General features: G+C 57.1%; 4 protein-coding genes across 4 annotated transcripts; all 4 read right to left on the bottom strand.

Annotated features, from left to right (window-relative positions):
- Window positions 1-658: 658 nt before the first annotated feature.
- Window positions 659-3,692, bottom strand: P884DRAFT_281448 (uncharacterized protein; the record flags this gene model as incomplete). The annotated part of the gene is made up of 4 exons (XM_069443551.1): window positions 3,237-3,692; window positions 2,240-3,128; window positions 1,545-1,591; window positions 659-755 (listed from the first exon to the last, which is right to left on the bottom strand). Exons 1-4 carry the CDS (start codon window positions 3,350-3,352, stop codon window positions 659-661), a joined length of 1,149 nt encoding a protein of 382 aa, XP_069301331.1. The 5' UTR covers window positions 3,353-3,692.
- A 3,276-nt stretch (window positions 3,693-6,968) lies between these two features.
- Window positions 6,969-9,054, bottom strand: P884DRAFT_189829 (cytochrome P450; the record flags this gene model as incomplete). Its single annotated transcript, XM_069437472.1, has 2 exons — window positions 6,969-8,573; window positions 8,863-9,054. 2 exons carry the CDS (start codon window positions 9,052-9,054, stop codon window positions 6,969-6,971), a joined length of 1,797 nt encoding a protein of 598 aa, XP_069301330.1.
- Window positions 9,055-9,738: 684 nt separating this feature from the next.
- P884DRAFT_265628 (uncharacterized protein) lies at window positions 9,739-11,001 on the bottom strand (the record flags this gene model as incomplete). Its single annotated transcript, XM_069441959.1, has 5 exons — window positions 9,739-9,873; window positions 9,967-10,035; window positions 10,291-10,462; window positions 10,832-10,947; window positions 10,984-11,001. 5 exons carry the CDS (start codon window positions 10,999-11,001, stop codon window positions 9,739-9,741), a joined length of 510 nt encoding a protein of 169 aa, XP_069301329.1.
- A 1,261-nt stretch (window positions 11,002-12,262) lies between these two features.
- Window positions 12,263-13,519, bottom strand: P884DRAFT_189019 (mitochondrial carrier domain-containing protein; the record flags this gene model as incomplete). The annotated part of the gene is made up of 4 exons (XM_069437405.1): window positions 12,263-12,419; window positions 12,523-13,231; window positions 13,308-13,355; window positions 13,459-13,519. The coding sequence occupies 4 exons, from the start codon at window positions 13,517-13,519 to the stop codon at window positions 12,263-12,265; spliced, it is 975 nt and encodes a 324-aa protein (XP_069301328.1).
- Window positions 13,520-15,043: the final 1,524 nt, after the last annotated feature.

Here is a 15,043-nt window from a genome sequence, read left to right as displayed (position 1 = left end):
AAGGAATCATCTAATGAGCATTATATCATCCTAACCACCAGAAACAATGTACTATAAACAATAGACCGGGGAGCAGTCGCCGAGTTCAATGTGAAAAGTATAAATACCTCGATTCTGTACATCTTCTACTTGGCCCTCTCTTCAATCAGCAACCAAGCAACCACACTCAGCCACCCTACACCAACAAGACAAGAAAACAAGAAATTCGCGATGTGCCAGGTTCAGATCATTCACTTCTATTGTATTGACGCCCAGATGCGACATCCCCAGTGTCCATACTGGAAACGGGCGACCGGCCGCCCGTCCAGCTACGAATATCAATATCAGCCTGCTCTTACTAATTGCTGCGGGCTCGACAACCACATCGGAAAGGAGTGTTATGAGTGTCCTAATGCCACAGGTGAGAACCGCAGGGAATTCGTGGTAAACACGCAACGGTGCCATGTATGCGAAGTCAGGGTCAAGTCAGCAGCGTCATCTGCTTGACTCCGTCGGTCCTAATCCCAAGATAGCTTAGGTAGCCAGGTGGATGGGTAGATCGGTAGTGAAGTACCTTTCACGGGGAAGGGATTTAATTAGAGGAAACAGGCCCCCTAAAATAGACACTTCTCTCTTGCCGCCTTTGCTGCTTTCTTCGTCATGGTACGTCCGGCTGTAATTACCTGGTAAGATGTATGTTAGGCACCGTATTGCCCGTTGTACTCCATCTACTCCCTACCTGAATCAGTTCGTGCCAAAGAACACTTTTACCGATCCTTTCGGACGACTTGGCAAGTCATCTTGCCTGACCATCATGACGAACCTGGGCCCGCTCCCTTTACTGCACCTAGCGCGTGCGCATCCAACAGCGGCATCGACGTGGTTGACTGCGGGCCTGGCAGTGCGTACTGGGGCGAGGGGACGCTGATGAGCAGCGAATGCTTTCCGAGTAGCTACTATGTTCCCGAGTCAGAGCCGTCAAGAACTATTAAAACGCAGCTATATCGGGCTAGCCTGTGAAAGCTGAACCACCAAAAACGTAGCCTAATGGTGGAGGTAGGACGCTAACTATGGTAGTTGGTCCCGCCCTGGTTGCTCGCTAGAAGTGGTGATGCGATAGCCGCATCGTACAGACCCTGTTCTCTAATTAGGAGGCAAAGTCGGGTTCAGAGTCAAGGTGTAATTAGGGGTTACACGGGGCGGGGTTTACCGTGGGTGTTGTGGCATTGTATATGCGTTGGATTTGTTCGTTGCGTTGGACATAATTATTTGACTTGTAAAGGGCCACGCTGCCAAATACTTCAACATCACCGACGAACCGCTCCCTCACACCACCGCCCAGACTCTTGCCGCGACAAGCTCCTCGTTGCCCACCAGATCCTCAGACCTGACTGCCGCCTGAACACCCTTAAGGATCCAGACCGCCTTCCCCTCCTTCGATCGTGGTCTCCATTTAGGACACTGTACATCTCCATCCTCGTACAAACGACCGTCCGATTCGCGCGTAGTCAGGAGCGAAGCTAATTAATTCGTACGGACACAGGTATATATGCCTCTGTATATACTGGGCCATCAACCACGGGGTTGCATGGCAGCAAAATATCCACGCGACCTATTTACAGCGAAGAGCAGTAGCGTGTGTCCTCCGGTTCACGCAAAAGGGCTCATGCAAAGCCAGCCCTCACGAACGCACCACGGAATCAACCAACATGCCGCGACACCCCTCACCGTCCGTTCGTTGTCATTCTCCGTCACCGCGACCTGCGTCGACTACCTCGGCTAACCTAGGTATGCATGTGTATCTACTAATTCCACTACAGGCACTGAGAGTAGTACTGGTTCTGGGCCTTGCACGTCGAGCCGGCCGCGCACGTCGTGCAGCCCGTGTAGCCCTGTCCACCACACTGGCCCCTGTTTTCCGGAAGTTAGATTCGTCAGTCAGCGTGGTTTGCTCCAGTCACTTAATCCATGGGCTTCATGAGGAAGAGGGGTAGGTTGAAGATGGGAAAAAAAAAAGGGGGGGGGGGGTTGCCGTACCACTTGGCGACCTGGCAGGAGCCGCCGCCATTGCCAGGGTTACTTCCGCCGCCTGTGTTTATGTGAGGTCTGGTCAGCAACCTCTTCTTCTTTTCTGCGGGCAAGAAGGAAGGGAGGAAGGAAAGGAAGAAGGGAGGAAGAAAATAAAAATAAAAGAGGGGGGGGGGGGAGGGGGTTGCTACGCACCAGAGCCGGAGCCCGGCTGGGGCCCGACGATCTGGACGCCGCCCGGCAGGCTGTCGAGCCAGCCGTCGATCTGCTCGTTGACGACGCGCGGGACGGAGCACTGGTTGGCCTGGGAGATGGTCTGGGTCTTGAGGGTGGGGCAGGAGACGTCGCAGTTGGCGTCCATGGCGCGCTGGAGGGCGTCGCCCTTCCAGCCAAAGACGTAGTCGCCGTGGGTGCCGTAGCCGGTGAAGTCGCCGTAGGACCAGACGAAGGGCTGGCTGCCGTCCTCGGGCCACAGGCTCCTGTCGTTGAACTGGCGCGTGTCCCAGATGACCTCGTAGAAGAGCTGGGGGATCTTGACCGGGTGGCTGTCCGGGCAGGGGCCGCCGCTCTCGAAGGTGCCGCTGGCCGGGTAGGCGACGTGGTCGGCGTGGCTGGGCGAGTCCAGGTTCTTGCCGTCCCAGCAGGTCGGGAAGCGGACGTTGGCCATGATGCCCTCCGGGCAGGGGCGCGTCGGCATCGACGTCGTCTCGCCGTCGCGCGTGTAGATGGTGTCGAGGCAGGTGAAGGTCAGCTGCCGGTACCGCGACGCCTCCTCGGCCGTCCGGAACATGGGGTTGCCCACGATCATGCGGAAGCCCGGCTGGAAGGCGGTCACCTTGCCGCCCTGGTACGAGGGCGTGTAGTAGACCGTCATGCCGCCCCCGCGCGCCCCGTCGAAGCCGACGTTGGGCCGCTGCGGCACCCGGATGTAGCTGCCGTTGCGCGCCCGGAAGTACAGCACCGCCGTCCAGTAGTTGGAGAAGTCCTCCGAGAAGGTGCACGTCGTGCACGTCGCCTCCTCGCCGATGTTGTGCTGCTTGGGGTCCATCGTGATGTTGAACATGTTGCCGCCCACCACCTGGTGCACGTGGGGGGACTCGGGCGACCCGGGGAAGACGAGGCTGGTGTCGGTCGCAGCCACGGGTTAGCTTGTTGTCCAAAAGGCGTATTATGGGGAAGGGTAGTTAGGTAGGTAGGGGGGTAGGTAGATAGGTAGGTAGGTAACGAACGGGTCGAGACGCTCAGTGACAAGCTCAGAGCACGAGAAGCGAAGGACGGCGTTGACGCTCGGCGCCCCGGCCAGCGCCAGGGCGGCGGCGAGGACGCTCCGCTGCTGAAGCTTCATTGTCGTTTGGGGAATCGACCTCGGACACTCGGACACTCGAACACTCGGGCACGCACGCACACACTGTGGGAGTGAAGTGAACCGTCCAGTCTGTCGAATCAAGGCTCACGGAGTGTCTGTATATCAACCAACGTTGCGGTTGGACCGGGCAGATCCTCCCCCCTTTATTATCTTCTTTGACCGCCGGTAACCTTGTCTGGCTGGATCCCTGGCGAAGATCCTCGGCTCTCCTCGAGTCTCTCTACTCCATTCATTACACTATGTTGTGAATTACCCTCCCTGCTTTTCTGGTTTCGAGTGGAAACCTCCGCTCTTGGCAGTCAAGCTGAAGACGTTCTCGTGCACCACAAAAAATAATTAGGCCTATTAAATTCGCGGGCGGCGCTTTGTGGCTCCGGCTGAATTCTAGAGTCGCAATGGCCATATTAGCCGTGGCTGGACGGGCGTGAGGCTTTGGCATTCATGTGCATCGTCGGAGCGGGAGCATTCGTGGGAGAATAATTAGTATGCACGAGGGTCGTCACACAGGAACAAGGGGAAGAAATGGGGAGAGGTCAAAGCAATCCGGGGAATGGAAAGCTTCGACCATGCTTCTATGGGGCCCCCGGCGCTTTGCATGCCGGATGGCACCTCAGCAAGGACGGCCACTACCCGAATGGGGCAGCGATGTTCGCCAGGTCGTATGAGATGCTGGAAACCGTTGGCTGCTTTGTCTCCTTTTGGCCTCTTGCTTTCCCATTTGAGTCCGGCGGGATCTTCCCCGCGAAAACTTTCCCCCCTCTCCTGAACCGCGAGGGAAGCCCTAAACTCTCCGATTCAAGCCCAGCAGTGCGACCTTGGCTCGGAGATTTCTTTTACTACCGCCCCTGCGTCTCGCTTGCGTTGGACGTCCGGTTTCCGTTGAGGGACCAAGTTGCGTCCCTATTGTATGTAAGCAGGCACAAGAGATGGATATTAAAGATGCATGGCGTCCCTGAGGACCAAAGATGAAACCCCTGTAAAGGTATAACAACACAGGGGCAGGATCTGGCAATTACCAGGTGGCGGGAATATTCCCAAGTCGACGGGCGATAAGTCATGCCCGATCTTGAAAACCTGGAAAGGGAGGTCGATGCGGCGACAGGGAGGCTTCCATAAACCTGCAGTGCTTCCTCTTGGCGGAGATGCCGCCCGGGTTCACCAGCGCGGCGTGTCATCGATAGTTCCACCTCTTCATATGGATATATTCCACCCCGGCATCGCGCAACGAACGGCCCATGACCCGGGATCCATCGCTTCTCGTCCATGTGATGGCGGGTGACATGCCAGTTGGGTCCTCCAGCCGGGTAGCTGGATCTGCTCCGTCCCGGTTCCCCCACCCGCGGGGGAGCTGCGCCGCTGGCGAGACGGACTGGATCCCTGGTTCTCGGCAGCATGGTGACGTCGAGAGAACGTTCCATGTCTTAGTGGTGCTTTTTCTATGGTTCTCGCGTCCGCACCATGTGACTGCAATGCCCATTCTTCCATGCTCGTCCGCTCCGCGCCGCTTTACCCGGTGGTTGGGTAATTCTAGGAGTTCAACCGTGATTCGGGTCGAGGAAGATGATATGATTCGTTAGGCATGTAGAATGAGTTCAGGTGCTGGCGTCCGGTACCCTGAAAACAACTGCGGGTACGTATATCATCGTCGTTGTCGGTTCATGTACTGTACATACGTCAAAAATCTAAGGTACACTTAGATACCTACACTCCGTAATTAAGCTACTTAAGGTATGCAAGGTGTACTTGGTACTTCTCGACCGTGGTCTGCGGCAACTTTGGCTTCTGCTGATCGACATGTGCTTTCTTCCACTGATTAATTAGCCTGGTGCCAGATCCCTGACACCGAGATCGGTCAATGACTTGTCCTCGGCTGGTTATTGTAACTCTCCACCGGATCTAATTAACCTCTGGGCACGGAAGCTGCTTATTCCATACCTTATCTAGAACTGGGTTGTTCTTCGAGGGTTCTGGGCTCAGAGTTGCCTGCAGGATGCTAGTCTCTCGCGGACGAACGGAGCAGATGAACAGCGATCTGCGGTTGGGTTGATCAGAAACATTTCAGAGGATGCGAGAAACTGACTGGGGGCTGCGCCACCTGCCTCGGCCCATCAGGAAAGACACGCAGCGTGGGTGACCTGGTTCTCAGACTATATGTGCAGTTCTAAGCTACCCCTGCTGTCTTTTCCTGGGTTCTTGAAGTCCGAGTAGCGCCATAGCGACCCAGCACCTCCTCCATATTCCTTTTGTTTGTTCTCACCATGGGTTCATCTCGATCCCAAAACAGTTTTATCCTTAAAACAGGACATATTTACGTCACAGGACGTTGTTACCCTCTCACGAGAGGCAGTTGGAAGCAGAGAGAGGAGATACCGCGACGGGAAGAGCATTTGAGTCGTGGCTGAGGTTGCTTTGGTAGGGCACCTATGCATAGATGAGCCATCCTGCGGGATACGGTTGGCACAGCGCCTTGTGGCCTGGTAGTAGGGCGGATCCTGTTTGCACTACGAGCGCAACACGAGCCTTGGTTTCTGGGTTATGCCTAGCCGGGGATGTGTGGGCGGCGGCGACTGTCCTGGACCTATTAGATCGCCGATGGAGTCCGTTGCGGTCCGCAAGCTTGCATCTGGACCGCTGAAGCGAACCAGCCAGTGCCTTTCCCAAGAACTTCCGAGACGGCATATAGTCCCGGTCTGGTCTTCAAGGGTGTCACGTATCGATCGTCCCCTCCCGAGATTGGACCAGACCAAGTGCGGCTCCCTCGGATGTAAAAGCAGTGCGTGGCGTATCTGTCGAAAAGGAAGCTGTTGTTCCGAGGATTAGTATCCCTCAGCAGAGGCGACGGGGGATCGTGCCTGGTTCGAGAGAGAAGAGGCGTCTATGGGAGCTAATTACGGGCCCAGGTCGCTCTCGGACCTCGATTAAACAAGTCTTCGAACACGTGGGTTCCCGCGAGCGGCCCGAGGTCATTGAGACCTACATGACCCAGGGAGATTATGAATAAACGTTGAGAAATTTCCAGATCCTTGTGTTTTTTCCAGGGAGCAAATCAGTATTCACTCGGTAAAGAAGGTTCCGCAAGGGCGGGGTAAGAGAATGGGCTCTCGTCGTATAATTACTTGGATTTTGGAATTCCAAGAGCCGACATCTCCATCTGTCGACAGTATTTCCGGACCAACGGACCAAACCAAAGATGTTTAATGTCCGGGAAAATGGAAAATGATGGAACAGCATACGTTAGTGATAATCCGGGGATTTACCAGCCGCTCAGGTTGCACCCTGCATCCGACTTGCATTTTAAATCGGAGATTGGGGGTTATATGAGGTGTCGAGGCATGGAAGAGAGAGAGAAAGAGAGAGAGGGCCGCCCGAGGCCAACGTTCCACAACCAAGAAAGCGCCCCCTCTTTCCTTCCTGCCTACAACAGGAAACCAGAAAACGCCTCGCATTCACCAATTGGCCAATTCAACGGCGCCCATGATGTAATTTTAGGACATCTCCAACCCACCTCCTCACTTCCTTCCTTCATCATTTCTGTTGTTTTCGATTCTCTTCCAATCGCTCGCTTCCCGCTTCCAACAACTAATTAATTAATTAACTAGATGGTGGTGGTGCTCAGACGCACGTAGCACTGTGTCGGCTCCCGGGCGAAGCGCTGTACGGCCTCGTAGCTGTTAAGGGCGTCGGGGACCTTGAGGAGGTGGAAGTGCCAGATGATGAGGGCGAACTGGATCTTGAGGCCGTGCAGGGCAAAGCGCTTGCCGAAGCAGCCGCGGTGGCCGAGCCCAAAGGCGAGGGTCGGTCCGGCCATGGGATCAAACGCCTCGCCGCCGCCGGCCTCCCGCTTGAGCCACCGCTCCGGCTTGAACGCGCCGATGTCGCGGTCGTCCCACGCGCCCGTCAGCGCCGGCGCCTTCTTGCCGCTGCCGTCGCCACCGCCGCCGCCGCTGTTGTCGCCAGCAGCACTCGCGTGCTGCCGCCGCGCGCCCGGGCTGCGCATCTCGTCGGGCACGGGCATGTTGGGCTCGAGGTAGCCGGCGCCGTTGGCCATGAGGAAGACGTCGGTGCCCTTGGGGATGTGGCGGCCGAGCACGGTGGTGTCCTGCATGGCGCGGCGGACGACGAAGGGGATGGTGTTGGCGTGGCGGAGGACCTCCTCGACGACGGCGTCGAGGTAGGGCACGTGCGCCCGCGACAGCTCCTGGTACGTCGGGGCGCGGCGGGCCAGGGCGGCGTCCGGGATGGCGGCGCGCAGGTCGGCCCGGAGGCGGTCCTGCACGGCCGGGTGGTCGGCCAGGAACTTGACGCCCCACGCGACCGTGGTGGCCGACGTGTCGTGGCCGGCCAGCATGAAGCCGAAGAACTCGTCGGCGATGGCCCGCTTGCGGTAGTCCGGTTGCCTCCCCTCCTTGGCCGCCACGTCGCGCTCGCGCAGAAGAACCGAGTGCACGGCGGTGCACGGCGGCGCGCTAGCGTCCTGCTCGATGAGCTCCACCGCCTCGTCCACCCGGTCGCGGATGTACTGATCCTTGATCGCGGTGGCCCTCTTCATGAAGGGGAACTGCCGCAGCACCCACGAGGTCAGCCGCGGCGCGGGCGACAGCTGCGTGTCCGTGACCGAGTTGGCCAGCGTCAGCGCGGCCGCGAAGATGGCGGGCAGCTCCGGCTCCGGAAACACGACGGGCTCGTCCTCGCTCGCGGGCAGCCGCTGATCGCGCGTCGCCTCCCAGCCCGACACCTCGTCCAGGCGGCCGAGCGTGACGCTCTCTGTCTCCGGATGGCCTAACATGCCGGCGAAGATGGTGTCGAGGGCCATGTAGCTGATGTCGTGGTGCGCGTGGAAAGGGTGGCCCTCGGCCAGGCTGCACTTGAGCTCCCACAGGCGGATCATGGTCAGCGCGGCCTTGTAGAGCTGCGGCCCGATGATCTCGGTGATGAAGGTGGGCGCCATCAGGTGGTTGATGAGGTTGCGGTTGTTCTTGAACCGGGCGTCGCTCGACACGAACTGGATGTGCTGTTCCGGCAAGATGCCGCCGATCGGGTCGCCAAAGAAGCCGCTGCGGTCAAACTCCTTGGTCCGCCGCAGCAGTATGTCCTGGCTCTCGAACGGGTCCGTCACCACCACCCACGGCAGCGCCATGGGCTTGATGAAGGCCTGGATGATGGGGCTCTGGTGCCGCATCGTCAAAGACGTCAACCAGCACTGTCCGACATGGCGGAGGCGACGACGAAGCCATAGTTAGCCATCGGCGAACGGACGACCTCAATCAAGAGAAGGAAGAGAGATGTTTGAATGGGGGGTCAGGAGAGGCCGCCGCAAGAGATTCTCTGCAACACGGTTACTGCGGGCAAATATCAGATCTGGCATTTGCTCGGTTGCTCAGGGGGGAAGACAAACAAGCAATCATGGGATCGAGAGCAGTGGCGTGAGTGGGTGGACATTAGAAGGGTGTCCATGGTTCACGCAACAAAAATGGGTATCAATGACTTACAAAGATGCGCTTGGTGCGCATGACGTAGGCCATCATCTCGGGGACATCTCCGAAGAGCTTGTTGGCGGCATCCCGGTTGTACGGGATGTTGGGCAGCGGCTTCGGGAGGGCCCCACGGTACAGCCTGTACAGTCCGGCCAGGAGCGCCCCGAGCAGCAGCGTCCCTGGTAGCGAGGAGAAAACAGCACCCATCCTTTTTTTTCCTGCTACTGCGCGCGCACGCGCGTCTGTGTTGTCGTTCGCGATAGAGAGAGAGAGCAGCAGCTGCGTCAACGGCCCGGGTTGCCACGCGTTGGGCCCCGGGGGGACTGGGGGGCCGGAGGGAGAGTCAGAGCAATGCAGAAAAATGCAACAACCTGTGTCGGCAAAATATGAAGTCGCGGCCCAGAAAAAGCAATTAGAGAGCGGCGGTCAAACCTTGCTGAGGGGATTACAGCGAGCCGAAGTTGTAATTAATGGTTGCAGGACTACACAGTTCGCAGTGCGGTAAGGACGCGGTACGGCGTAAAGCTGCAGTTTGATATTCCCAGCAAGGGGGGTAAACAGTGAAAAGTGCTTCGGGGAAGGTTCTAGCAGGATCCGATTGGTCCACGACCACGTGCCTCTTGGATCACCCCTTGAACAGAACCACCCCACAACTCTGATTCTGGTGTAAGTAAGCTGGGCGCGGGACGGGACACCATCGCGGTGCGGGTGAGTCACCTTCATTTATTTCTTCCTGACATATGCCGGGCTGCCAGAACGCAAACGGCGGGGCACGAAGGTTGCAGTGACCGCAAGGGGATCCCTATCGGCGGGACCTCGAGATATCCTGAAATTTATTGCGCAGCGGTAAGAAACAGTAGGAAGGAGGCGAAGATGTAGGTGCGGATGTTCCTAGGCAGTGCGTTCGGAGGACGGATTACTGTCTAGATGAAAGACGGCGGTGTAATTAGGGCTCCAGGGCTCGCAATGTCGGATTCCGAGCCCGGATCCCTTGAGGGTCTCGTCACGGACTATGTGGTTCGGAGGCTGCTCCCGTCATCGCTGACGAAGAATGGGAAAGAAAAAAAAAAAAAAAGAGAATGGGTTGTCTTTCGATCCTTCTTCGGTGGTATTACATACCCTCCCCTTCCCTTCCCCGATTTTTCTCAAGGTGCCCAATATCACGAGGGATGGCGTTGTTGGTTCCGTCTTGTCGTGCAGTGTACATACTGTTATGCACTTCGCTTCTGGCTTCCAGAACTACCCGGTCTCGGCACCCTGTCTTGTCTAGCACCAGGCCAGCATTCAGATGCCCTCTGTCGCCCGAATAAGCCCCGGCCGAAAGGGGAGTGGGTTGGTGGCGAGATCGTGCGGCAGTAAGCCTTGTTCTCCTCTCTTCCCCCTACTCCTCCATTCTCCGGCCAGCATGCGATTAGAGCAAAAAAAAAACAGATAAACACTTACCAACTGCTTAAGACGCACAGTGTGGCTGACTCCTTGTGAGCCTTTTGGCGGAATCTCCGGGCTTGGCTCCGAAGAGCGAGGTCCTGCATCTATCTGCAAGGAGCGCGTGTCCCTGTATGTCAGCTTGCCTGAAGGGGTCGACAGAGATGCTCCGACGTCAAATTTAATTAGCCTACGTCTTGTACATACATATATAATATACGAATTCGGGTGATCAACTCTGGTGTGCAAGCAAGTGACATGGATGCATGCGCTCCACCGACGATACGGCCCCGTGGTGCGCTACGCTCCCACCGACCGGAGCTTCGTGGACGACGGGGGGTCCGTCTGGTAGGCCATCCCCATCGCCCAGATGATCCAGTACTACGCCCCTCCACCTTCCCCTGCAACGCGAACCACGGAGAAAAAGGCATCAACGAGGCCCTCCGCTTCGCCCGTTCCCGTGGGCGTGCCCCGCGTCGTGCCGGCCTCGGGCCGGAAGGTGTTGGGCCGGTGGGTGCCGCCGGAGACGCGCGTGTCGGTGCACCACTAGGCGACGTACCGGAGCCCGGCCAACTTTGCCGAGCCCGACGCCTTCATCCCGGAGCGCTGGCTCTCCTCCTCTTCGTCGTCGTCGGCGGCGGCAAATGGTGCCCTCGTCGTCGTCGTCAACGCCACCTTTTGCCGCCGACCGTCGCGAGTCTGCGGACGTACCTTATGCTTCCCGTACATCCGTACGTTTCATATCACGCCAAGAGGGAGACGTAAGGCGAGAGAGGGAGAAGAAAGGGGGAAATGAAGGAAGAGAAGGGAAGAAAGAAAAAATAACACGAAAAAAGGGGAAAGGAGGACGGATAGAGAAAAATTGACGGCCAAAAATTGGGAAAAAACGGGAAAAGGAGAGAAAAAGGGAACCTATTAAAACTAAAATACCCCGACTGAGGTGTACGCTTTGCGTACCTATTATCGAGGCTTACAGTAGGTATGAAGCTACGCTTCATAGGCTATAGGCTAGATCCTATTGGGGTATTTCCATACCGATAGACTCGCAGCCTCAGCCACACCTCTATGGCGCATGCTCCCTCAATTGCGGGAAATACGTAGGGAAGGAACACCACGGGAAGCTAAGAGTGTGGGGATCCAATGGCCGGCGAGATAAATATTCTGCAGAGGATTAGGCCAGTATATAGAAGCGAAGCTCTTTCCTTCGCGCCGAGATGTGTATGTATGTATACATTTTAAGGTACCAACAGAGCGAAACGCAGGTCGAGCCAATCGCAGAGCTAAAAATCGGTCATCTGTCATGATCTAGATGCAACGGAGCAAACAAACCGCAACTACAGATGCACATCTAAACGAAAATAATTCACATCCATGGTAGACCTTGCAGGCCCTGTATCATACACAGGAAAAGCACTTCTCACGGACACGGCGACCAGACTCCGAATGCCACGACCGAACCAAACACGCAGCAGGTGGCACCGTAGATCCTAACTCTACCCTTGGAGTACCCTTGTAGCCCCGTCTATTTTCTTTTCCCAAAACTCGGCCTCTGATCTATCCCATCATCCATCCCCTCTCCTGTTCTCCTCGATCCCCATCGTGACGTGGTGTTCAAGCTTTGGCCTTCATGCTATCAAATTCCCGATCGCGGCTGCTAGACACGGAGGAGCAAGAGAAAAAGCCGAGAGATATCAGCATAACCATAATTCGGAAAAAAAAAGATAAAAGGAGAAAAAAAAATCAAACAAGCCAATGCAGGAAGCACCGGGAACGCTCTGTCAAACCCATATTTACGCCCGCCCCACTTGCCAAGAGCACGTAATTATGTACAAGACGAACAAGGCAATCCCGGATGGTGCGCCGCACGCACACGAGGAGGGAAGTCGGGGGAAGAGAGTGCGGGGGGTCAGGAAGTGATGATGGGTGCTGGGTGGTGGTGTTTTTTTTTTTTTTTTTCCCTCTTTTTGTAAGGACGGTAATATTGTTTTGTTCACTCCTCGTACCTTCCACCCGTAAGGATCGCCGGCCCGCTCTTCTCGAGCTTCTCCTTGAGGAATTCGTAGACGGTGAATGTCACGGCCTGGCCGGGCGCGACACGCATGATCCGCGGCGTGATACCCTTGTAGAAGGCGTGGATACCTTCTTGTCTGTTATTCGAAGCATTTGTCAGCTCGTCGATGTACGGCACATGGAGAAAGCACGACAGGACAGGTAAAATTGGGGGGAGAGAAGCCCGGGAAAACAACGTACCGGAACATGTCGCCCGCAATCTTGGTGATGCGCTGCAGCGCCGTGGTGCCCTCCTCGGCCCTCATCTTCTGCAGGCGCGTCTTGATGGTGTCGATGGGCGCGTTGCTCAGCGGGCCCATGGCGCCCGAGACGAGGCCGATCAGGGTGGTCTGGTAGCTGGGCAGGTTGCCGCCCTTGTACTCGGGCTGCCACTGGTAGAGCCACTCCTTGAAGTAGGTGTAGGCGGTGAAGTTGACGGCCTGGTTGCTGCCCTGCCGCAGCGCCGTGAGCGACACGCCGCGGTACAGCGCGCCCACGCCCTCCTCCTTGACGATGGTGTAGAGCGCGTGCGCCGCGTTGCGGTACTTGGGCACGTCGAGCGGGTCCGCCATGCTGTGGTGCTGCGCCTGCAGGCGGATCTTGACCACCTCCATCGGCGTCACCACGGCGACGGCCTCCGTGACGCCCGCGGCCAGGCCGGCGAAGAACAAGCTCTGGCCCGAGAGGACGCCGGTCTGCTTGTTGGCGAGCAGCTGCTTGTACCACTCGAACGAGGTGAACCGGATCGCCATCTTGGGGATGATACCCGTCAACACGGCACCCAGGCCCTTGTACAAGCCGAGCGGCGTCTCCTTGCGTACGATCTCGACGCCGGTCCTGATGAAGCCGCGCTTGGGCATGCCCGGTTGCCGGCCGCGCCGCGAGAGCTGCATCCGCACCTTGATGGTATCTGTCGCAAGCGCCCCCGTTGCGTTAGATCCCCAAGAATTTCCGATCTCACAAGCGCGCTGCAAAGGACCACTCACCAAGGGGATGGCACACCAGCGCCTCCATCATGCCAGCACCTCCACCCGCTGCACGGCGACTCGACGCATCAGTATGACTGACGAACGCATCAATCGAGCAATGCGACTCGGACATTGCGCCCCCGGGGGGGGGGAGGATCGTAGTGCTCACCGATAAGGTTGGTTGCTGCCGTCGTCGGCTTCTTGCCGTCTTTGCCAACTTTTGTCGCCATCTTTCTCTATCCCTGTTGTTTAATTGTAATTGTTTGGGCTTTTTTTACTCCTTTTCTTCTTCGCCAATCTCTCTCCGGATTTGTACCCAGAACTGCAAAAATGAACGATATCCGAGCAATCGCCGTTGCGCAGCGCCAAGCCCGTTTCTCCGGATGCCGAGGATGATGTTATTATCCCTTAGTTCTAGGGTGGCCAACCAACCTGTGGCGACCGGCTGAAAAGGTTGCAAAGTTGCAAAAACGGTGCTATCGTGTGCTCTCCGTCTTTCGGTGGACCGCGTTCTGAATCGCGTTGGGGGAAATTGGTGAACCGCGGCGGAGGGGCGTCAAGATGTTCGAGTCCGGGGATATGGGGAGATCGTGGTGTTGACCAAGATCGGGAACGGGAGGGTCCTGACGAGACCGGAAGAGGACAATGGGGACCAAATGGAAAGGGTATCACCAGAGAGTAACAAGGGGAAGAAGAAATAAAGGCAATGGGTGGAGGGGTTGGTGTTTTCAGAGAGGTCCGGCCCCAGAAATATGACTCTTCAGGTCACGGCAGATCGGGTGTGTGGCCGGAGCAGCAGCCGAGCCGGGCGGGCGTCAGGCCGAACAAACGAGGTACTGGGGCGGCCCCCAGATATGATTCAAATTCATGGGGCAGACCTAGAACGACTGTCCAACTTCAGGGTTCAGGGCATGGAAAGCAAAGGAACGAGATCCGCAATGGTGGATTGAGTTAGGGGGGACTAGCCCAGGAGGGTAACTGACCATTTGTCCGTGGCCGGGAAAGCCAGTAGCGAGACGAGTTTAATCCCAGCGGGACAGCACAGCAAAGCCACTTGATCTCAAAAAGACGGAGGGCGGATCTGCAAGGATAATGACGGGGTGTAACGGATTGGCCAAGAGCGCTCTCTCTCGACGTTCGGACACATGGGCAGGTGTGTGGAGGCGGCTCTTGGTCGGTGACGGCCCGTCCATCGGCTTAGCGGAGCAAGCGCCCCAAGTCTCCAATTTCTTTCTTCCCCCGGTACCGCTGGTCGCGGCATTCTGACTATAACTCAGCATTTCCCTGTTTTGGGCTGCAGGGCTAAATGCCCGTTTTTTTTTTTGGTTTCCTCGAGGAATTTCCGCTGGGATTGACCGCAAGATGCGTGCCCTATAACCAGTTCCGGTTTGCGCTCGTGGCGAGGAACGGTCCAAGAGGCGTCTTCTCTGGCTTGTGATCTTGCAGTGACGTAGCGATAACCGACCCCAAGCCGAGCTTGTGATTGCGGGGAACGCTGAGGGGCGTATGCCCCACACAGCTAGCCCCCAAGCTCGGACGCTTCCGGGAACGAACTGGCCAGGCCGCAACCATTCAATGCCGAGGTCATCTTGGGTGAGCCGAAAGTGTTCCCTTGCTCGGGCCACTGGCCGTCAGCAGCCGGATGGCCAGGTAGCGAAAGAAATGAAAGGTAGTGTACACGAGGCCACTCGGGCGCACCGGCGACGAGAAGGGTTGACGACAACAGTAACACGTCATTGGAGAATGGCGTCAAA

The sequence above is a fragment of the Thermothelomyces heterothallicus genome, assembly GCF_042370625.1.
Source record: "Thermothelomyces heterothallicus CBS 202.75 unplaced genomic scaffold P884_scaffold_1, whole genome shotgun sequence".
Lineage (NCBI taxonomy): Eukaryota > Fungi > Ascomycota > Sordariomycetes > Sordariales > Chaetomiaceae > Thermothelomyces > Thermothelomyces heterothallicus.
Note: the sequence above shows the minus strand (reverse complement) of the source record. Positions and strands in the feature narration are given on the sequence as shown.